The following is a 23,431-nucleotide window of genomic DNA, read 5'->3' as shown; positions in this document are numbered from 1 at the left end:
GCCTTGGGACTCACAGCTGTGAGCTTTCCTTGCAGTGTCACATGGATCTCACCAAGATCCCAACTCCATGGCTCCCATGCAGCCACTGTCCCCACTGTCATCCATACATGGCCGCTCTCATCTGCTCCAAGTCCTAACAAACCTCAGCATGGGAACTAGCGTTCATGAAGGCCCACGGCAGCCCCGCTCCTTTCACTCTATCAGAGAGGAGAAGGCAGATATTTCAGGAGGTGCCAGGGGTCTGCTGGGGAACCAGGGCAGGGACAGTGCCACAGGAGAGAACATGGTGTGTTTGCAACCAGCCAGCTTGACTCACTCTAAGCAAAACACATGAAACCAGAGAATCCTGTTTGTTGAGAGCACACAAGACCCCCAGTACCACCCAGACCAGGAACTATGACCTGGTACCCCACAGCCAGCTGAAGCCTACCGGCACCTTTGGGCATTCAAACCACACAGTGGGGCTTCTCATTTGTTTCTCTTTCAATTTTGTTGCTAGAGTTTAAAAAGCTAAATACATCATACAAACACCTGGATTTCTGGTTTCTCAAAAAAACAGAAATTGGGGGCCAGCCTTATAGCCTAGTGATTAAGAAAGCCTGATCCCCCATGGCTGACCATGGTTCAAGTCCCAGCCTCTGTGGTTTAAGAAACATGCCAGGCACATGTACGTAAGTTTGTGCCCAAAACATCGACAGGATGGAGACACGGAGGAGACAGAATTGCAGCATGACCAGCACCATTGGGGGATGCTTTCTCTCTTCCTCTCTCTTTCTCGTACAATTAAAAAAAAGAAAGAAAGAAAGAGAGACTGACTCCATAGATCAGTGGTCAGGCTCCATGCATGAGGGGCCATAGCCCACAGGCTGACCACAGTTCAAGTCCCAGCCCCAGCAGCTCGGAACGCACACGGCACATGTGCACATGTGCCCCAAATCCTGGTAAGATGGAGAAACAGAGGAAAACGGATTGCAGTGTAACTACGCCCACTGGGGAGGGTGCATGCACCCTCTACCAATATAAAACAATAACCAGAAATAGCTAACAGTCATTAACCACGTTCTACGTGTCAGCCACTGTTCCAGGAGCTTATTCAGATTAACTGGATCCTGACTAAAGCCTTCTGAGATTTCATGACTATTTCCATTTCACATATGGGGAAGCTGAGGCATGGAGGAGAAAAGTAACTTGTCCAAGCTCAGTAGCTGAGTATTGGCAGAGTACCGTTCTCCCCGACCACCCTGCTCGGGAGCTCGTGCCCTATCATGGACTCCATGCCGCCTAGGAGAGCAGAGGCCGCCAGACCCAGACCAGCCCCCACACATGGACCTCAGCCTCAGGCAGGAGAAGCTGCCTCATGACACCCTTGCGGCCAGCTTTGTGCACCGCAGGCCCTGCCAGGCCCCAGGTGCTGGAATTTACACCCAGGTCTAAGCCCATCCCGCCGAGAAGGCTGGCCTGGTCTGCCTCCTGTGCTGAGGCTCACGGAGTTCTCGTCTGGAGCAGTCATTCTGGTTGGAGCATTGTGTGAAAGGCCAGCTGAAATCCACCTTCGACCTCTATCTTCGTTCTCCGGGAGCCTCAGCAGAAGTCCACCCTTCTTCTAGAGGCTCCTGTGTCTTTAGAGGAGGTCTTTGGGGCTCGGGTCAGGCTGTCCTCATCCTTAGCCAGCAGGTCTGCACTGGACAGCTGCACCTGCTGTTTACTGCCAGTGCCCCTCACAGCTGAGTCCCCTACCCTAGCACCACCCAGGACCCTCGCTCCGATTGCTCTCTGGCCTGACCCTGGGGACCGTGAGCTTGCACGCAGCTCAGCAGGAGGACTGGCAGGGAGGCAGTGGCCTCTGGGTTGGGTGCCCATGCAGTTTGAGGCAACCCTCTGTGTGCATAGTTCGAGTCCCAGCCCCAGCGGTTTGAAAAACACACCAGGTGTGTGTGTATGTGTGTGCCCAAAATCCTAACCAAGTGGAGAAATGGAAGAGAAGGGATTGTGGTGTAACCAAGTCCCATTGGAGGGTGCTTTCTCTCTCTTTTCCTCTCTCTCTCTGTCTCTTTCTGTCTCTCTCTAGCAATTGGAGATGAACAGAAAATTAAAAAAATAAAGCCACCAAGAGATTTTGTTGAAATGTAGGGGTCTGGAGTGGGCCTGAACATCTGCATTCCTGACAAGCTCCCCAGGGGTGCCTGCCCAGTCTGTGGCCCACACTTTGAGTCATTAGCCCTATCTGACAGGCAAGAGAATCAGCTCAGTCAGAAAAAGCGACTGGTCTGGCATCCGAACAGGAAGTGGAGCCAGGCGTGTCCGCATCCAAGGCCTTTTCTCTCTACGTCCAGCATGGGCGATGGCAAAGCCTTGGTCCCTTCCCTGGGGGGTCCTCACGCCCTGGAAGGACAAGAGTGGCCAAGACTCTCAAAAGAGCCCCTTCCCACTGGTCTCCATGTCCAGGTGCAAAGCTTCTTGCGGGGCTGGCTCTGCCGGCGCAAGTGGAAGACCATCATCCAGGACTACATCCGGTCGCCCCACGCCGACAGCATGCGCAAAAGGAACCAGGTGGTGTTCAGCATGCTGGAGGCCGAGGCCGAGTACGTGCAGCAGCTGCACATCCTGGTCAACAACTTCCTGCGACCGCTGCGCATGGCCGCCAGCTCCAAGAAGCCGCCCATCACGCATGATGACGTCAGCAGCATTTTCCTGAACAGGTGAGCGCCCCCTGGAGGTTGGCCTGGCTCAGAGCGTTTGGCCGGGGAGGTGAGAAGGCCGCTAAGGCGCCCCAGCCAGGTGCTGAGCTGAACTTGGACGCGAGCCCCCATCTGTCTATAGTTCCCACCCGAGGCCTGGGATTATGTTCTAATAACCAGAGGCCAACCCCACCCAGCACTATGCAGGACTGACAGGTTTGGACAGCGCTTCCCACACCACGATGGGGCGTTTATCGACCTGCTTAGCGCCAGGCCCTCTGTCAGCACTCAGCCTCCGTGCTTTCTGATCTTCAGAGACACCCACGAGGCTTGAGCCTGGGCTCAGAGAGGTGGTGGGATGTGCTGGGAGGGGCGAGCTGGGATGTTAACTTAGACCTAGTTCATGTGGAGTCCTCTTCCCCACCCCTTGCTCTCCTTGCCACTCCCATCACACCTCACAGCCCCCGCTTATAACAGCCGCTGACTACTGGTGCGGTCTCTGCTGGGAACTTCGCTGTAAGCCCGGCCTTCTCACTGTGAGCAAGGGATGCAGGGCCGCACTGCCCCGGTCTCCCTGCCCCAGGTCCCCACGCCAAGGTCTGTGGTTCACAGGCCAAGGGCAGAGGCTGCCAGCTCAGGTATCAGAAAACATCTCCGCATTAAGCTCTGGGTGTGCTTTTGGGCTGAAATATACAGCCACATTGAAACCTGATGCTCATTTGGTGACTTAATTTACTGGAGTTCATTGAAGAAGTCCTTGGGAAGAAGGAGGCCCCCCTCCAGGTTGGCAGGTTGATGGAGGATGTGCCGAGCTGGGAGGGTGTTAACTGCGTGCTTCTCACACAAGGGAGAGGGTGTTTGAACTAAGTAGCGGCAGCAGGCCTTGTTTAGCCAAGAGAACGAGTTTACACACTGGGCCGCCTCCCTGTAATAGAAACCACGCCCAGCGTCCTGCACTGGGACCCACAGGTGCTGCCATGGCCAGAGGCTGCCCATCCCAGTGGCAGATGGTTCGCATGCCAGCTCTGATTGATTGGCAGAGGCTGCCTGGGTTGGGAGGACGATAAGGCTCCATCAGGGAGCACTCCACAATCAATTCGTCATGTCTGCTGGGGGTGAAGAAGGGCAAGCACTTGAACCATGAAGAATATCTGGCAAAACGCAACAGGCCGAGAGCCCAGGGCAAAAGCCAAAAGACCCAGTTCTGTCTTGGTCTAGCCCAGCCCTATCGCCCTTGGGCTGACCTTGGGCCACTCAGGCTCCTTTCTGGGCTCAGGGAGGGAGCCAGGTGAGGTGAGCACCTCTGCAGACAGGCCACTTCCTCTCCCTGGAACGCCCCTCCCACCCTCCTCTCCTGACAGCCCTCTCCTACTCTTCCCTGTCTTCCCTTCCATGTCACACCCCTGGCCACTACTGGCTTATGTCCCCTGGTTGTGTGCTCTCAGAGCCCCTGTCCTGTCCCTTTGGTCACATTCGTCACACTCGATGACTTCTTCCATGTCTAGATCCCCTGCTGCGGGTGGGGACAGAGCCACAGGCTACACTTGCACCAGCTCCGCACATTTCAGGCGCGTTCACACAGCCCAGGGCTCAGCAGGCCTTATCTGTGAAGGGCTGGAGAGTAGATATTTCAGCCCCTGACGGCCGTACAGTCTCTGTCACGGGTAACCCACAAATAAGAGGATGTGGCTATGTCTCAATAAAACTTCACTCGTGGACACTAAAATGTGAAATTTGTACAGTTTTCACATGTTACAAAATGCCTTTTGAGTTTTTTTCTTTGGAGAGGTTTTTTTTTTTGCTATAGGGCCCGTGCGCTTGCCAGACAGAGAGACAGAAAGCGAGAAATCACCCCCCAGGGGGGATGGGCATACCGCAATCCCTTCTCCTCCATTCTCCTCTCAGGATCTTGGGCACGTATGCACACGCACCCGGTGCGAGTTTTAAGCCACCGGGTCCGGGACTCGAACCACAGTCAACTACATGGGAGTCCAGCGACATAGCCATTATGCTAACTGCTGGTCCCCGAGTTTTTTTCACTTTAAAATGTGAAATGAGGCTGATCCTGTAGCACAGTGGTTAAGCACTGGGATGGAGGAATGGAGGAAAGGGAATTACGTTGTGACCAGGCACTGGTGGGGGACGGCTCGCTCGCTCTCTCTCTCTCTCTCTCTTTTTTCCTCTCTCCCTCCCTCCCTCTCTGGCACACATGTGTCTTCTGACATTAAAAAGAACACTCAAATGGACTGATTTTTTACAGTGTACATTTCAAGTTTACACTTTAAAAATGAGACTTCATCCATTATATGTTTATAGTTCTAGCTTATGATGTTCCTGATATGCTGCTACACAAGCCTGTGTGGTCCTGCGATCCGGGAAGGTTCATTTTTCTTTCTGATGCATCCCAAATACTTGTTCACCAGAACTGCCTAAACATGATGTCCCTGAGTCTTGCTATGGCAATGCACTGGGTTTTCTAAAGGATCTAATACATGTCAAAATCCTACTTATGGCTCTCTCAAGAGACCCTAAAAGTCCCCTGACCCTGAGGAGCCCTCCTCAGGAAGGGTGTTCTCTCTGTGCACTTGTGAACCCTCAGTCTGTCTCGTGCTCCCAGAAGGTCTCGAAAGCTCTTAGGGCTGGCCCACGCTTTTCCGTTCACCAAGCTCGTTCAGGAGCCACAGACCAGCCGTGCCAATGTGGGTCAGCACTGTGTTGCCACATCTGGAAGGACCCTTTCTCTTGGGACTTTAGGGAAATGATGACCAACTCATAGCACACTAGGATGCACACTAGAAAGAACTCGCCAAGTTTCTTTGCTTGGGTTCTCTGGGTTTCTGTCCCTTCTGTGTAGCCTGCCAGGTACACTGGGTGGTCAGCTTTGCTCTTCGGCCTGCAATGTCATATGCTTCCTCTCCCTCCCCCATCCCCTCACCCCTTTTTCTTGCAGCTTCCTTCTTCTCTCCCCCTGCTCCCTCTCACACTGCCTTTCACCCTTCCCTGCCTGTTTGCAAAGCCAAGATGCACAAGGCGTTTCCCAGGGCCCTCTCTGTCCTCTGGGCCCCGCACCTGCCCACCTCATGCCCAGCTCACAGGTGTCTCTGTGCTCACTCAGAGCCTGCCACCCCTTGTTCTTGCTATGCCGTGGCAGGGAGGAGGCTGGCCTCTGGGGACAAACTGCTGGGAGAAGCAGATGGCACCAGATAACGCCTCCCCTCTGGGGAACTGCCAGGCACTGCAAACCCAAAGTGCTGGGAACGCACAGAGGAGAGGGAACGGAGGGCACCGCAATCCCTTCTCCATTCTCCTCTTGGGATCTTGGGCGCACACGTGCCAGGTGTGAGTTTAAGCCACTGGGTCCGGGACTCGAACAGCGGTCGACTAGGTGGGAGTCCAGCGACATAGCCATTATGCCAACTGCTGGTCCCTAACAAGTTTTCTTTTCTCATCTTGGTTTTGGTTTTCATGTGGGGTCTCACCATGTCATGATCCTCTCCTGCCTCAGCCTCCCAATTCCCTGGTTTACAGGCAGGCACCACTGGACCAAGAATCAAGCCCAGGCCCCCCCGTGTAGCCCCAGCCTGCAGAATATAGCATCTTAGCAACTCACGTCACCACAGCGGGGCAGCCTGCAGAAGATAGCATCTTGGCAACCCACGTCACCACAGCGGGGCCCCCATCTTCATTCTGCACCAGACCCCCCAATTATATCATGCATCCTGCTGGCAGTCTCACCTAAGACCACCCTTGAGGAACCATTCATTTACACTTTAAAAATGAGACTTCATCCATTATATGTTTATAGTTCTAGCTTATGATGTTCCTGATATGCTGCTACACAAGCCTGTGTGGTCCTGCGATCCGGGAAGGTTCATTTTTCTTTCTGATGCATCCCAAATACTTGTTCACCAGAACTGCCTAAACATGATGTCCCTGAGTCTTGCTATGGCAATGCACTGGGTTTTCTAAAGGATCTAATACATGTCAAAATCCTACTTATGGCTCTCTCAAGAGACCCTAAAAGTCCCCTGACCCTGAGGAGCCCTCCTCAGGAAGGGTGTTCTCTCTGTGCACTTGTGAACCCTCAGTCTGTCTCGTGCTCCCAGAAGGTCTCGAAAGCTCTTAGGGCTGGCCCACGCTTTTCCGTTCACCAAGCTCGTTCAGGAGCCACAGACCAGCCGTGCCAATGTGGGTCAGCACTGTGTTGCCACATCTGGAAGGACCCTTTCTCTTGGGACTTTAGGGAAATGATGACCAACTCATAGCACACTAGGATGCACACTAGAAAGAACTCGCCAAGTTTCTTTGCTTGGGTTCTCTGGGTTTCTGTCCCTTCTGTGTAGCCTGCCAGGTACACTGGGTGGTCAGCTTTGCTCTTCGGCCTGCAATGTCATATGCTTCCTCTCCCTCCCCCATCCCCTCACCCCTTTTTCTTGCAGCTTCCTTCTTCTCTCCCCCTGCTCCCTCTCACACTGCCTTTCACCCTTCCCTGCCTGTTTGCAAAGCCAAGATGCACAAGGCGTTTCCCAGGGCCCTCTCTGTCCTCTGGGCCCCGCACCTGCCCACCTCATGCCCAGCTCACAGGTGTCTCTGTGCTCACTCAGAGCCTGCCACCCCTTGTTCTTGCTATGCCGTGGCAGGGAGGAGGCTGGCCTCTGGGGACAAACTGCTGGGAGAAGCAGATGGCACCAGATAACGCCTCCCCTCTGGGGAACTGCCAGGCACTGCAAACCCAAAGTGCTGGGAACGCACAGAGGAGAGGGAACGGAGGGCACCGCAATCCCTTCTCCATTCTCCTCTTGGGATCTTGGGCGCACACGTGCCAGGTGTGAGTTTAAGCCACTGGGTCCGGGACTCGAACAGCGGTCGACTAGGTGGGAGTCCAGCGACATAGCCATTATGCCAACTGCTGGTCCCTAACAAGTTTTCTTTTCTCATCTTGGTTTTGGTTTTCATGTGGGGTCTCACCATGTCATGATCCTCTCCTGCCTCAGCCTCCCAATTCCCTGGTTTACAGGCAGGCACCACTGGACCAAGAATCAAGCCCAGGCCCCCCCGTGTAGCCCCAGCCTGCAGAATATAGCATCTTAGCAACTCACGTCACCACAGCGGGGCCCCCATCTTCATTCTGCACCAGACCCCCCAATTATATCATGCATCCTGCTGGCGGTCTCACCTAAGACCACCCTTGAGGAACCATTCATTGCTGCCAGGCCCATGGAGCTGGCGGCCACGAGCTTCCTGTAGGCCCCTCTCGGGTTGGGGGAAGGGTCATCTCTGGAGAGCTAGGAGGTCCCTTGGCTTTAGCTCACCCTGTTTTCTCTTTCAGCGAAACCATCATGTTTTTACATCAGATCTTTTACCAAGGCCTGAAAGCCCGCATCTCCAGCTGGCCCACGCTGGTCCTGGGTGAGTAGCCCGCCCTGGAGGCGGGGGCAGTTTGGTCCTTCCAGAACATCATTGAGTGGCAGGCTGTAAAATCCGCCAATCCCTCCGAGGGAGCAGAAAAGACCAAACTTGGCAAAAGCACCATTTCTAAGAGGAAGCGATGTATTTTTAGTTTCTTATTCACTTTCCTTTTTGAAAAGAATGTATACATCCCCATTTGAGATCATTGGAAAACCCAGAAAAGTAGAAAATGTTTAAAAATATCAACCATGGTTCTGCTTCCCAAAGATAACCACTATAAACACTTAGATGTGTTTTCTTCCCGTTTTTTTCTGTGCGTAGATCTTAGGGTATTTTTTTCCCCATTTTACATAATTGCAAACATACCGAATATAGAATCCGAATCTTGCTCGTTTTTTTTTTAAACGTAATATGATGATAGCATAAGCATTTTCTCATGCCGCAAGCTTGCTTTGGGTCGCTGTATGACACTCTGGTACCAGAAACTATATCAACATCCAAATGGCCATCTCCCATTATTGATGGCTCCCTGGCATTCCAGATTGTTGTTACAGAACAATCACCTCTGCACACAACATTTTCCCCATATTAGAGACTGTTTCCTTGGGATAGGTTTCTGAAAGTAGAATTTTTTTTTTAAAGTTTGCCAGAGGGCATGTGTGCTCATCACAGAGAGGGAGGGAGAGAGAAAGCACACCCCACAGGTCACGGTCACACCACAATCCCTTCTCCATGTCTCCCTCCTTTGGGGATCTTGGGCACACACAAGCACCTGGCGTGTTTCTCAAGCTACCGGGTCGGAGACTCAAACCACAGGGTCGACCATGTAAGCTCCAGCTGTCTTAGCCACCAGGCCACAGGACCAACCCTCAAAAGTAGAATTACTAAAACAAAGTCTGCACAGAGCAGGGCGCTGGGCTGCCTAGAAGAGGCGGACGTTGCTCCAGCCCACAGGAAGCCTGAAGCTGGTGGGAGGTGGGCTGCAGAGACTCCTCCCTCCAGCTGGGACCAATCATGGACACACCATGGAGGGGGTGTGACCTGGGCAGGGCAGCTTTAGCAGAGAGCCAGAGCAGGGACCCAGCTCAAGATGCAAGCACCCGTGTCCCGAAGGGAGGTCCTGGGGGCGCGGCACCTGCTCTCTCTGACCCTCCATCACAGACAGCGGACTAGCAGGGCCCGGGTGTCTAAAATCCGTGCTGGGCGGCGGTTCCAGAGACGTCCCAAAGGCAGGGGTCTCCCTGGGCGGGGCATCTGGACCCGGCCCCCGGCTGACCCGCCCTCCTTGCAGCCGACCTGTTCGACATCCTGCTGCCCATGCTCAACATCTACCAGGAGTTCGTGCGCAACCACCAGTACAGCCTGCAGATCCTGGCCCACTGCAAGCAGAACCGCGACTTCGACAAGCTGCTCAAGCACTACGAGGCCAAGCCCGACTGCGAGGAGAGGACGCTGGAGACCTTCCTCACCTACCCCATGTTCCAGGTGGCCGCCAGCCCCGCCTGCCGCGGCACCCCACACACCCTAGCTCTGGGCTGCTCTGGGGGGGTCACCGGGCCAGCTCGGCGCTAAGGGCCAGATGCCGGCGGGGCGGGCGGCGAGGGGCAGCTCCTGGGGGTGCCCACCTGGGCCCTTCCCTGCAGGCTCCGGGGCCGCCCTGCCCTGCCTCCTGCAGAGGCCGAGTAGGAGAGCCGGAGGTCGCAGGGCAGCCTGTCCGCTTCCCCGTCCTCACGGCCGGGCCCACCGCCCTGTCCTCCGCCCGCAGATCCCCAGGTACATCCTGACCCTGCACGAGCTCCTGGCCCACACGCCGCACGAGCACGTGGAGCGCAACAGCCTGGACTACGCCAAGTCCAAACTGGAGGAGCTGTCCAGGTGAGCGCCCTGCACGCCGCGGCTCTCCCGGAGAGGGCGCCAGGACGGCGGACACTCACCCGGCTCCTCCGCTCCGGTCCCTCAAACGCGGACGTGGGCGGCGAGTCCAGGGCACCTGCGGTTCCAGAGGCCCGGGGGGGAGGCTGCAGGGGGCGCTCTCGGCCCTGGCGTCCAGCGGCGCCCCCTGCAGGCGCGAGCGGAGACAACCGGAAGCGTCTGTCATGCCGGGGGAAGTGGCGGCTGCGCGGGGGCGGGGCCAGAGGAGGGCTCCACGTGGGTGGGCGTCGACGTGCGGCGGCCCGAGGCAGGAGGGAAAGGCCGGCATCCAGGTGACCCTGCCCGGGATGGGGAACCGCAGGTGGGGCGGAGTGTAGGGCGCTCAGGGGCGGCCGTCGGGGCCTATTGGTTGACCTTGGGGTGCGATTTGATGTCCAAGAGAGGAGAGAGCCTCGGAACCCGACCGCTGGGCATGGGGTTTGAGGCCACCAGGGAGGGCGTTCAGGCAGGAAAGAGACTAGAACCAAGGGCCGAGGAGGGGCTGTGTGGCCGCAGTCAGGCTGCCCACGGCCGCGGGGGAGGATCGGGCTTCCACAGGGGACCACCCCAGCCCTCCCAGGGCCCTGCTGGCCACAGTGGGCTCCTCGGGGCAAACGTGCAGGAGCACGTGGGGCCCAAGACCCCCGGCCCCTTTCCCCGGGCTCCAGGGTGTGCATTCTGCGAGGGGGGACAGGACTGAGGGAAGCTCCCTGGCCTGGCAGGAAGCCACCAGAGAGCTGACCCCTCCTGGGCTCAGAAACTCTCCTCCCTCTGGGGCCTGAACCCCTGAGAACTCACGTCGCTACTTCCAGCCCTCCCAGCTGTGTGCCCCGGGGGTTCCCAGCAGACACCCCAGCCCCCAGAACTGGTGCTGACCGACTCCTGCAGTTAGCACATGGCTAACAGGAGAACTAGTTTTGCTACTTTGGAATCACCCCCTTATGTCTTATAAACAGTCCTCCCCCAGCCCAAGCCCCACCACCACCAAGAGAAGTGCCCCTCATTACCACTGGCTGCTTCCAGAAATGGACGGTCTCTGGGAGTCCAGCGCGTGCCCAAGGGCCCTCCCTCACAGGCGTCAGGGTGTTAGCTTCTGAGATGAGCCTGCTGGGAAGGAAAGTGTGAAACTGAGGCTCCTACGGGGGAGCACCATCTCGATGCTCAGGTGTGGTTATTGTCATGTAGGTTAGTGAGTTTAAGCCTCAGGTGCATGTCCTAAACAGCAACACAGATGACGGATACTCATACGCTTTGCAGTCTATTGGGTTGTCAGGAAGGTCATGATGCATTTTTGCAGAAAAAAAAAAGTCGTGACTTTTCTAACAACTCAATGTGATCATGACAACCACCATCACTGCCTTGTATTCAGGTTCCTGTCATGTGCCAGGTACCTGAATCCAGCCCCTGAAATACCTTGTTACCCCAAGTCTACAGGTGAGGACACTGAGGGTTGCAGGGGTTAAGCGGTTTGTTGGAGTCATGCGGATTTGAGTCAGCTCAATCCCTGTCAGCTGTCCTTGGGGTGGAGCTTGAATTGGATTAAGGTGAGAGAACTTGCCAAGCGATCCATCTGAACCAGCCTTCTTGGTCATCTTCACTGTCGGGTTTCAGGCAGCATCAGAAAAAGAAAAGACTTTGCATTTTTCTTAAACTAGTTGGGATTATTTTTATAGAGCTCCCCCTATCTCCCCCTTACCCCCCCCCAAAAAAAAAGACTCATTACTTTCCTAAGACTCCTGGAAACCCACCAAGGCAAAATCGGCCGCTTTCGCCTCTTTCCCCACCAACAATATTTTTAAGTGGTTAAATGGCGCCGCCTCCTGGAGAAGTTGGGTATTGCATCAGTCAGAACAAGGCCAAGTAGAATTAACCACATCTCCTCCTAGAAGTGTTGGAGCCTATGAAAGTGGGCTGAGGTCAGTCTTTCTCCGAACCAGCTGAACTGCCAGTTGCTCAAAAAAAAAAAAAAAGGAGATGGCTATATCTGGAGAAAGGTTGCGGTGGAGAGGAAGGCGAGCCACTGCACAGGCCCTGTGGATGGGAATAAGGGCCGTAGCAGGCTGCAGGGCAGGGTAATGAGCAGACACCGTCACCTGTGCTGTCCTCTCCGCTCTTCTCCCAGAGCTGGGCTAGACTCGCTGTCCCTGTCCTGCACGGTTCAGACCTGGATGCCTGACAGCTGCCGCCTCTCTCTAACTGTATTTCCATTCTGCGATAAGAGCCCCTGCATCCTTTAGCTGTCAGAAGGGCCAAATGAGGCCACATCCGTGAAGTGGCCAGCACCCAGTGGACACCGAGATGCACAGCCCTTCCCCTTCGTAACTACAGCCCCACCGAGAATCCTGGGGGCCAGCCTTTTCTCCGGGGCCGGGCCATAGACCCGTGTTCTCTCCACCCTGGGAAGCGGGGCAGCCCATCGCTGACCACGGCCGGCCGTCCTGTCCCCGCAGGGTCATGCACGATGAAGTGAGCGAGACGGAGAACATCCGGAAGAACCTGGCCATCGAGCGCATGATCATCGAGGGCTGCGAGATCCTCCTGGACACCAGCCAGACCTTCGTGAGACAAGGTGCGGCTTCTGTCCCACCCGGGGGCCCAGCAGTGGGGGAAGCAGCGCCGGGGACATGCCACCAGGGCAGACTACCTTGCAGTGGACCCAAATGTGCCAGTGTGATGCGGAATGCTCCGGGGCCGTGGCCAAGCACGATGGGTCTACGTAGATGTTGCTGTCTACACAGACAGACACAGACGTGGGTTCTGAGTCCTTCTCTGCAGACGTGAACAGAATTCTACCCGAATGGCCTTGGTTTGTCTGCCGTACGGCATGGTAGACACCACCATGTCTTTTCTGGGGAGAAAGTAAGAGGCAGGGGGATGAGAACGGATAGCAATTGGCTACATGGGTCACAAGCATTTTGGGGGTCCAAGCAGAGGTCATTGGGGGGCCATCCTTCTGTGCTTGGCTCCATCCTAAGCAGAGGTCACAGGTCCTCTCACTGTCGGCCTCCAGCCTCAGCTCACCTGGGGCAGTGCTGGGGAGACACGGCCCTGTAAGGAGAGGCAGGCGAGCTTCTCGTTAGAAGGCATTCAGGGAGGTCGGTGTAAGCGGGGTCAGGCAGAGAGCGGAGATGGTGGTGAGGGGGCTAGCTCACAGGTCATGTGCTCCTGGAGCCTGAAGACAGGCAGGGGAAGGGGGGCGGGTCTCATCCCAGGAGCTACTCTGCTCAGTTAGGGCATCCTGGAGCTGGTGTTGAGGACCCCGGAGGCTCAGTAGCTGAGTACAGTGATCAGTTAGCGATGTCTACACCGCAGACGTGGGTGTGTCTGCTTCATCCCTGGGGCCTGCAGCGAGCTCCCCACTCCTTCAGCCTCCTGCCCTTCATTGTCACTAGGTGGGCCATGCCCTTTAGTGGCCTTTTGCTTGCCAGAGGCCGGGTCCCTCCCTGGGAGGCCACAGGCCCTGTGGAGTTCCTCTGACCACCCTGACCCCTGCTACCTGCCCTGAGAGGGCACTGCAAGGAGTGTCCTGTGGTGAGCTTGCCACCAAGACTGGGAGCCTCATCCCACTGCCACAGCCACAGGCACCTCCATCTTCCAAGTGGGGTCGGAGGCAGCGGGCGCCCCAAAGGCGGCTCAGCGTCTCATCCTCCACCGCAGGTTCCCTTATCCAGGTGCCCATGTCCGAAAAGGGCAAGATCACCAGGGGGCGCCTGGGGTCTCTGTCCCTGAAGAAGGAGGGCGAGCGGCAGTGCTTCCTGTTCTCCAAGCACCTGATCATCTGCACCAGAGGCTCCGGGGGGAAGCTCCACCTGACCAAGGTGAGGGCCTGTGGGTGCAGGTGCTGCCGCCGAGGCACAGGGCTGGCCCGTGACAGAGACACGGGAGTAGTGCACGCACACACACACGCACACCCTGCTTGGCCTCTCGGGGGAGAGCAGCCCATGGGAGATATCTGGGACATGGGACGGTGACTCTCAGGCCTCGAGGACCCCCGTGGCCCCCTAAAGGCACATGTGTGAACATGTGCGTTTCTGTGTGCAAATGTATGTGGAATGTGGGTATATGGTGTGTGATGTCTGCGTTTGTGTCTCTGTGCATGTTTGTGTCTGTATAGTGTGCGCATGTGTGGTGTATGTGTGGTGCGTGAGTGTGTGTGTGCCTGTGTGTGTGCCCTGTAGTGTGTCGTATGTGTGTAATGCATATGTATGTGTCTGCCTGTGTGTGTGCGTGTCCACGTGTGTGGCGCGAGTGTGTGGAAGGACTAGAGTGAGGACACCCTGCTTGGGGGAGGACCCCTCAGAGTCTTTCATCTCCAGCCAGAGCAACCCGCAGCCGCCCTCTGGCCACTGCCCGGCCCAGGAGCCGGGCTGACGGGCACAACTGACCCTGGAGGCTGCTGAGCTGCCGACTCAGGGTGCCCCGGGACCTCACGGGACACCCACTTGCTCATCCCCAAGGCTGGAGGGGAATGAGCACCTCAAACCGCACCCTGTGTCCCTCGAGGCCCAGGGCCCTTGCCCAAGCTGTCCACTCAGCCACCAGTCTTCCCCCCCGGCCAGCCTCCTTCATGCCCCAGGCCCGCTCCCTGCCATGCTGCCCCCGGCCCGACTCCGTGTTCCCAGCTGCACACTGCTCGTCCCGCCGCTGTGAGCTCGGGCCAGCCCAGCTCTGCCACTTTTCCTCATGTGACCCTGCCCCTGCCGACAGGGTCCCCCGTCCTCACAGACGCCACACAGCTGTCTTCACAGCGGGCTCCCAGAGTGTGGACTGCTCTGTCGGCTGCACGGCATGCACCCTTCCCAGCGCCACATCCCCTCCTCAGAGGCTGCTTGTACAGATTCTAAGTCCGACGCGCTGCTTCCTGGAAAGGGCCAGAAGGTGCCCTAATTAAGCCCGAGCAGGAGGGAGACGGTTCTTCCAGGCCCTGACTGCCTGGCCCGTTACCTCCTGGAGAGCCAGCAGACCGCGCGTGGTGGCTTCAGGGGACATCCCGCTTGTGTTCACATGTCACCAAATTAGCCGGTTGGCTGCACAAAGAGAAATTAATTTATAAATGTTGGACACTCCAGTTCCTACCACCAACACACATATACACAATACACATATACACAACACACGTATATATACATAACACACATATATATGCAACACACATACACAGCACACGCATATACACAGCACACACTATACCTATCTGTGGGGACGCTCTCTTCAGAGTCCTCTCCACCTGACCTCGCAGCCCCCCTAGACAGCACATCGACCGTGGACTCGAGGCCCCTGCCCTCTCTCTTTCAGAACGGAGTCATATCGCTCATCGACTGCACCCTGTTGGAGGACCCGGAGAGCACAGAGGAGGAAGGTAAGCGGGGTCGCCATGTGCGTGGTGTGCTCACACGGATGCACACACATGCTTACCCCCCAGCGGGGCTCAGGCCTTGTCTTTTGTCAGGAGGAAGTGGAAGTACTGACACGTGGTAGGCCCTCGCCCGGGCACGGATGGGTGTTTGGAGAAGGTGCTCCTTGGCCCAGCGTGGTCTCGATCTACCTTCTCTGTAACCAGACAGGGGCTCCTGGGCCCTGGGCCAGCTGGCTCTGAGCTCGGGGGCATCTCGGTGAGCGCCCTTCATTTGCATGTGTGCACAGATACCCGGCCCCTTCTGTCCTCTGGTGGCAAAGGACGCAAGGCACAGGGGCCACTGCAGAGAGGCTGCAGGGCCGAGGCCCTGAGAGCAGGGAGCCACCCCACAGTGCGTCAGAGAAGCCGGGAGAGGCGGCAAGCCCTCGGGAAGGGGGCCTCAACAAGCCCTCCGGAGCTGGGGGGCAAGTTCCGAGTCCTGGGGCTTGGGAGGCCTCCGCCAGTGTTCTGCAGGATTTCTCTGCTGGGCTTTAGGATTGGAGGCAGGGTCATGACCGTCTTTTGACCACGGGTAGTCCTCATCTCCCTTCTTGAGCAGTCCCCAGCCCAGGCTCAGAGACAGCCTCTGAGTGCCATGCCCTGCAGGGACACTGATAGGACTCCATCTCGGCCCTTCCCTGCACTGGGCCTGAACCCCCTCAGCATCCCAGGCCCAGCATGGTGTGGGTGTGGACCTGAGGGCTGCCACACGTGCACTTGGCATGTGCGTGTGCATGCAAACACACACACACTCAGTGGACATGCACTCTGCCCAGCCCCAACTATACTGGGCTCTGATCCCTCCCCAGGGAAGAACAGAGGTATGAGACGATTTACCCAGAGCTCTCAGCAACTCGTCTTTAATGCTGGCCCCAGCTGGTCCATGGAAAAGCCCAGACCCGAGTGGATTTTTCAGACCCAAAGGCGTTTTCCTCTCCTGGGCCTAGGGAGGTGGGGTTCCACGTATCCCCCCTGAAACACACACAAACGCCTCACTTCTCAGAGAAACCAGCACGGTCCCAGTGTAATGGGCTTCCTGTGCCCAGCAAGGAATTCTAAAGTCCTCAAGCAGGACTGGAGGGACGAGGGCCTCAGAGACATGATGTCCCATTCCTGATGTACAGGAAGACGTCAGAAACCCAGAGGGAGAAAGGCACTGCCCCCAGGCCATGCAACCAACGAGCAGCAAAGCCAGGACAGACCCTCCACCCCATTCACCACAGCTGTAGTCATATGCGTGCGCTGAAAAGAATCCCTGAACTATATATGATCTTAGTCTTTCCAAATAAATAGCTTTCAAGAATTCAAGGAGCTTTCGGGTTAAGAACAGCACTAAGAATACCCAGAACTTACTTTCACTTTGGGGAGCTCTAAACTGAACTAATGACCAGTTCATAGAAGTCTCAGATGTCAGAGTTCCTCATGTGGCCCTGGCCCCATCCTGGGGTAGTAGAAGGGCCCGGCTGGGAGGCCTGTCCTGGTCCTGGCTGAGCTGCTGTCCCACTGGGGCCTGGGGCAACCCCTCGCTCAGGACCTCTGCTCTGCATTGGTTCCGAGAGGGCAGACTCCACAATTTCTGGAGGCTTCCCCAGCTCCCAATCCGGAGCTCCCCTGTGCAGTGGTGACTACTTATGGGCTCCAGGTCTTAGGTTCCTCATCTTTGAAATGGGGCTTCTCTACCTAGGGGGGAAAAAGCTATTCTGAAGTAGCAGCAAGTGGCCTGGTGCCTCGCCAGGGTGGAGGCTCCACAGTGGGTAAGAGGGGGCCATTGCAGCTTTCCAACTCGAAGGGCCCATGCCCACTCTGCTAACTTTCTGTTTTGTAACTGGAAGCCAAAGGGTCCGGCCAAGACATAGACCACTTGGATTTCAAGATCGGGGTGGAGCCAAAGGACTCCCCACCCTTCACAGTCATCCTGGTGGCCTCGTCCAGACAAGAGAAGGCAGCATGGACCAGTGACATCAGTCAGGTGTGCAGCTTCACCCGTTCCTGCATGCAAGTGGCCCCTTCACGCCCAACGTGGCCGGGGAGTTACGGCAGCACGGCATTGCTCTGGGGGAAGACAAGGCTCCTTCCAGTCCCCAGGCCTGCCACGCCAAGCTCAGCTCCCCCATCCTGTCTGCAGGTCGCTTCAAGTGTGGTCCAGGAACTGGTTGTGTCTGAATCGCTTAGAGAAGTTTTATTTATTTTATTTATTTTTTTAGACTTTTACCATAGGGCCTGTGCACTCACCAGACAGAACAGAGAGAGGGAGGGAAAGTGAGAAAAATCACCCCTGAGAAAATGGCCGCTGCCTCTCCCTCCTGGCCACGGTGCTGATGCCGATGTGTGGGCAGGCCTCCAGCCCCTGCTCCGGTCTCACCTCCCTGCTGCCTCCTCTACACTCTGACCCCGTGCCCAAGCCCTCTTCACTTTGGGGGTGCTGGAGAAGCAGAGCTAGAGAGAAGCCAGGCCAGGAAATGCACAGGACAGACCCCTCCTTCTCTAGTGCCACCTTTGGAAGCCTGGCCTGAGCCACGGGGCCTGGGCCTTGGAGCACCCACCTGCTCTGTGCCAGCCTCCGGCTTGCTTTCCAGAGACTGACAGACACGTGTGGGCTCTTACTACAGAGGACCACGGCTTCAGCTCAGAGGACGGAAGGCAGTACAGCACCCTCATCCCCTGCTGAGCTGGGCTCCCGGAGAGATCCCAGTCCACCATGGGTCCAGTCCTGTCCTTGACACTGGACCTCAGAGGTCGGCCACAGAGTGGTCAGTGTCAGGGGCCTCCATTGTGCCATCGGCCCCATCAGGCAGGAGTTGTCATCCCCACTCCGCAGGTAGGGAAAATAAGGTCACTCCGCCAGGTCTTGACGTCCAGCCAGAGTCCCAAGGCCACTCTGCGTTGACCCTGCCCTTGGCTGACAATGCCTTGAAGCTCGAGGACCCAGTGCTGTGTGAACCACTCAGCCCACAGTGCTCCCGCCAGGCAGGTCCCGGCTGGAGGCCTCGGCTCTGACCCGGGCCCTCCCTCTGCTTCCAGTGTGTGGATAATATCCGCTGCAACGGGCTCATGATGAACGCGTTTGAGGAGAACTCCAAGGTCACTGTGCCACAGATGATCAAGTGAGTGCCGCAGCCCCCAGGCTGGGCTCCTGGGGACACGCGCGGGCCAGCCGCTGGGACTCGAAGGACGCTGGGTGGCATCTCTGGGGGGTCTGGCTATCTGTCTGCTTGCTTGTTTGCGTGGAGTTAACGTCTGTCTGGACGATCACTCTGCCCTAGTGTGTGTTGTGGTTTGTTTTATGCATGTGGATTATTTTTCTATCAGGCTATTTATTTTTTCTCCGATACACAAGAGAGACAGAGGGAGACAGCACCCCCAATAGAGTCCACCCCCAGCTTCAGCCAGCCCCGATCATAGCCACCCATGTGTCTAATGTATTCAGGGACATGCCCAGATGCAGACCCAGAACCTTCCCCTGTGGGCCAGCCTCACAGGTGGTCTCTCCACCACACCGCTGTGCAGACCCTGGGCTGTTTAGGTCTCACGTCAGGATCGAGACTTTCCTGCTAGATGGACGCGGGGTAGCAGAGGTGAGCAGGCGCGGGCTCTGTCCTCCAGACAGAGGACAGAGTGTCTGACCGCAGCGTGGTGAGGGCTGGGAAATGGGGCTCTGTGGTGCTGGGTGAGGGGTCCAGAAGACAGGCTGATCGCCCTGGCACAGCGGACGAATGCTCCCCAGAGAAGGGGACTTGACAGTCCCCTGAGAGGATCAGTCAGAGCCTGCTAAGTGCTGGAATGGGAGGGCATCCTGGAAAGACAGAACAGCGTGCGGGGGGGCTCGGAGTTGGGGCGTGCACTTCGTGTTTGGGGAATGATGAGCCGGTCCTCGGGGCTGCAGAGCCGGGAGGAGTGGCGTGGCGTGCAGGCAATGCCCTTGTGCAGCCATGGTCTCCTGGAACACTGCCGAACTTCCAGAAAAGCACACAGGCCAAACCGAGAGGCTTGACCACAGACGCTAGTGGGTCAGTGTTTAGGGGAGCCAAAGAGCACATGTACCCACCAATGAGAGACAGACAGGGCGAGGGAGAGAGCACCCCCCATGGAGTGCGGTCACACCGCCATCCTTTCTCATCCCTGTTGGGAGTCTGGGCGTGCACAGGCACCCGGCATTGTTTCAACCTACACAGGCCAAGCCAGGCTAGGCCAGGATTCAGACCACACAGTCAGCCAAGTGACTCCAGCTCCCTAAACCACCCGGCCACAGGGCGCCATCCTAAATGTATTTATTCCTTCATGAACGTGACGGGGGGCCCACACTCCGATCCTTGCCCTGTCCCAGCCGTCCCAGGTAGCCAGGTGGGTGTGTGTTCCTGGTGGGCACAGGCCCACCAGGGAGTCAAACCCACAATCTCCCACATGGATCCAGCTTTGTTTGAGGAGTATGTTCCCCGCCGTACCACCGAGCCAGCCCTGCCCTTGTTCTCTAGTGAGACCGTCCTCGGTGGTTGGTGCATGATAGAGACAGTGACGACAAGGTGATGGCCCAACCCTCAGGGAGCCAGCCGCCTGGTAGGAGAGACAGCCGTGGCCCCCCTCACCTCTCCGTCCTGCCCCAGGTCCGACGCCTCCTTGTACTGCGATGACGTGGACATCCGCTTCAGCAAGACCATGAACTCCTGCAAGGTGCTGCAGATCCGGTACGCCAGCGTGGAGCGGCTGCTGGAGAGGCTGACGGACCTGCGCTTCCTGAGCATCGACTTCCTCAACACCTTCCTGCACTCCTACCGCGTCTTCACCACGGCCGTCGTGGTCCTGGACAAGCTCATCACCATCTACAAGAAGCCCATCAGCGCCATCCCTGCCAGGTGTCGGGGCCCCGCCACCTCCCGCAGCCACAGGCTTCCAGGCCTGGGAGGGAAACCGAACTTTACGTTAGGCGGCCCGGGAGGTTCCTGAGGGGGGCTCTGAGGAGAATGGGGGTACAGGGACCTTCACCACCGCCCCTGCCCAGGAGCCAAGCTGGCCTCCTGCACAGGGCGAGGGAGGGTCGCCTGAGCTCCTCCACCTCCATCGGCCCTGCTGGGGGCTGGGAGGTGGGGCTTGCGGAGGACCACAGCTCTCCTCCCTGCTCTCGCCTCCTGGAAGCATTGGGCCCACCCTTCACGGGAGGACAGTGCTTGTTGTTCTCATTTAAGAAAGAAACGTTGAAAAGGAGAGAAAGGAGGGCAAAGAAAGGAAAGAAGAGAAAAGAGGGAGGGAGGAACGGGGGGGAGACATGGGAAAGGACAGGAGCAGGACCAGCAGATGGTGTAATGGTTGTCGCCGGACTCTCACATAGCCGATCGTGGTTCGAGTCCAGGACCTGGAGGCTTACAACTCACGCACCTGTGTGTGCCAGCCCAAAATCCCAGGAGGAGACTGGAGAAGGGAGTGCGGTGTGGCTATGCCCCCCTGGGGAGTGATTTCTCACTTTCTGTCTCTCTCTCTGTCTCTCTGGCAAGCACTTGAGTCCTATAGCAAAAATCTCTCTCTAAAAAAGAAAGAAAAAAAGAAAGGCACCAGCAGTTAGCGTAATGGCTGTATCTCTGGACTTCCACATAGTTAGCTGTGGTTCAAATCCCGGACCCAGTGGCTTAAACTCAGACCAGGTGCGCGTGCACGCGTGCCCAAGATCCTGAGAGGAGAATGGAGGAGAAGGGATTGCGACGTGGCCATCCCCCCTGGGGGGTGATTTCTCACTTTCTGTCTCTCTGTCTTCCTGATGAGCGCACGCACCCGATAACAAAAACCTCTCCAGAAAAAGAAAGAAAGAAAGAGAGAGAGAGAGGCAGGAATAAGGAATCTTACCCTGCTCTGCTTAGACCACATGCTCTGAGGAGCAGCGGGTGCCCATGTTGTCACCATAATCGTTCGCGGTCTCTGGGGACCAGCCAGTGCCCTGCAGTGGGAAGAGGCAGATTCAGATCTAGCTCAGCCCATGGCTTTGGCTGAGTCACCTAACCTCTGCCAGCCCCAGTGTCCCATCTGGGACGTGGGGAGAAGAGTACCTCCCTCCTGGGGCAGTGAGCCACCATTGGCATCAGTACAGTTGCGTCACTTTCAGCCCAACCCGTGGTGGGGGCCCCTGGACCTGGGAATGGTAGGAGCATGGCCAGGATTGCTAGGACCCCCCACTCTCAGCTTCCCGCCCCCGAGTTTACATATCAGGTCTCTCAGGGGCCCTGGTGGAGTGGAAAGGACGCTGGGTTCAAGTCTGAGCGTCCAGTGAGTCATTTCCTGTCCCTGAGCCTCAGCTTTCTCATCCACTAAACATCCCTCAGGACCTCCACGAGGATGAGGTCAGCGCATGGTGGTGAGGCCAGGTCTTTGTGTGGGATGGTCGGAGGTTTCACAGATGCCAGGAGGTCAGGGGGCCTTGACACTCTCCCCCGCCAGGACAGCCCCACATCGCAGCCAGACCGTGGAGAGCAGGACCCTCGCATGTCTAGACGTTTGTCCCCAAGCCAGCTAGTCCGCAGTGTCTGCTCAGAGGATCAGCCGTGTATCCAGGGATGATGCTACTGAGGGTGACACTGCTGACGCCTGAGCCCCAGCAGACAGAGGCGCCACCAGGCCAGGCGGGCAGGCCCACGCTGACCTCGGTTCTCACCCCCGCCCTCCCTACAGGTCGCTGGAGCTCCTGTTCGCCAGCGGCCAGAACAGCAAGCTCCTGTATGGCGATCCCCCCAAGTCGCCGCGCGCCACCCGCAAGTTCTCCTCGCCACCGCCCCTGTCCATCACCAAGACGTCATCACCGAGCCGCCGGCGGAAGCTGTCCCTCAACATCCCCATCATCACCGGCGGCAAGGCGCTGGACCTGGCCGCACTCAGCTGCAGCTCCAACGGCTACACCAGCATGTACTCCGCCATGTCGCCCTTCAGCAAGGCCGCGCTGGACACCAGCAAGCTCTACGTGGCCAGCACCTTCGCCAACAAGATTCCGGATGAGGGAGACATGACCCCCGAGAAGCCTGAAGACCCCCCGGCACCCAGCAAGCAGAGTGAGTGGACAGACGTGCAGGGGAGTTACCCCCTTAGCTCGTGGGCACACTGAGACGTGGCCCAGCCCAGCCGTGTCTTGGGTGCCACTCAGTGCTCCCGTGGGGCAGGAGGGGAAAATCTCGGGGGTCCTGGCCAAATCATGATGGCGTGCGGAGTCTGGGCAGTGCAGAGAGGCAGCCGTCTGTGGGAGCCACCCTCTTGGAGATTCACGACAACCATTACCATGTGCAGGTTTTCTAAGTCCTGTGGCGAAAGACGGCGAAGCTTCATTACAGCAGATTCTGCATCTGCGCATCCCAGACCTGCTCCGTTTTGCTTCAGTGCACCATGGACGTGAGTTTTACAGTCAGTACACGACTGAGAACAGTTGCGGCTTTCTTTCATTCCTTTCAGGCTCCGAAGTCTCGGTGAGGGAAGAGTCAGATATTGATCAGAACCAGAGCGATGACGGGGACACTGAGACATCCCCAACGAAATCTCCAACGACACCAAAATCGGTCAAAAGCAAAAATTCTTCAGGTACAATTCACCAGTGCCAAGCTACACCCAGACTCCGGGGTTGGCAGAGGGTGCCAGGTCAAGCCAAGGCGCGTGGGTGTCATCTCTTGTGTTTGATGAGTGACTCCCCAAGCCAGTAACTATTCTGACATCTCGTAAGCTTGGGGTGGGGTTGGGGGGGGGGGCCCTGGCTGAGCAGACCCTGCTCTTCAGCTTAACAGAGCCACTTCCTCACCTTCAGATGGGACCACGATGGACCCCTCCACGTGGGTGGGCAGTAGGGCCCGGCACTGAGGCACACTCACGCAGGACCTCAGCTCAGATGTTACTGAGCCCCCGTGGGCCAGGCTCTGGGGCTGGGCCCTTAATCATCCTGACACACTTGCACAGAGGCCAGAGGTTGCCATTTTCCAAATGAAGCGAATTCAGGGAGGTGGTGACGTTGCCCCCGCTCCGATCCTGAAGGTGCTCCAGGGGCTCTCCTGGTCTCTGCTCCCGCAAAGCACCTCCCCAC

The 23,431-nt window shown here is 57.2% G+C and overlaps 1 protein-coding gene across 1 annotated transcript in view; it reads left to right on the top strand.

Annotated features, from left to right (window-relative positions):
* Positions 1 to 23,431, top strand: part of RASGRF1 (Ras protein specific guanine nucleotide releasing factor 1) — an 80,589-nt gene that overhangs the window by 29,644 nt on the left and 27,514 nt on the right. The window contains exons 5-16 of the mRNA XM_006142621.1: positions 2,446 to 2,699; positions 8,008 to 8,087; positions 9,379 to 9,572; positions 9,853 to 9,962; positions 12,449 to 12,567; positions 13,656 to 13,816; positions 15,294 to 15,357; positions 17,226 to 17,362; positions 18,415 to 18,497; positions 19,995 to 20,243; positions 22,045 to 22,418; positions 22,813 to 22,938. Coding sequence (XP_006142683.1) covers positions 2,446 to 2,699; positions 8,008 to 8,087; positions 9,379 to 9,572; positions 9,853 to 9,962; positions 12,449 to 12,567; positions 13,656 to 13,816; positions 15,294 to 15,357; positions 17,226 to 17,362; positions 18,415 to 18,497; positions 19,995 to 20,243; positions 22,045 to 22,418; positions 22,813 to 22,938 — 1,951 coding nt within the window. The remainder of the gene's footprint in view (positions 1 to 2,445; positions 2,700 to 8,007; positions 8,088 to 9,378; positions 9,573 to 9,852; positions 9,963 to 12,448; positions 12,568 to 13,655; positions 13,817 to 15,293; positions 15,358 to 17,225; positions 17,363 to 18,414; positions 18,498 to 19,994; positions 20,244 to 22,044; positions 22,419 to 22,812; positions 22,939 to 23,431) is intronic.

This window comes from Tupaia chinensis, unplaced genomic scaffold (genome assembly GCF_000334495.1).
Source record: "Tupaia chinensis unplaced genomic scaffold, TupChi_1.0 Scaffold000078_1, whole genome shotgun sequence".
Taxonomy (NCBI): Eukaryota; Metazoa; Chordata; class Mammalia; order Scandentia; family Tupaiidae; genus Tupaia; species Tupaia belangeri.
Note: the sequence above shows the minus strand (reverse complement) of the source record. Positions and strands in the feature narration are given on the sequence as shown.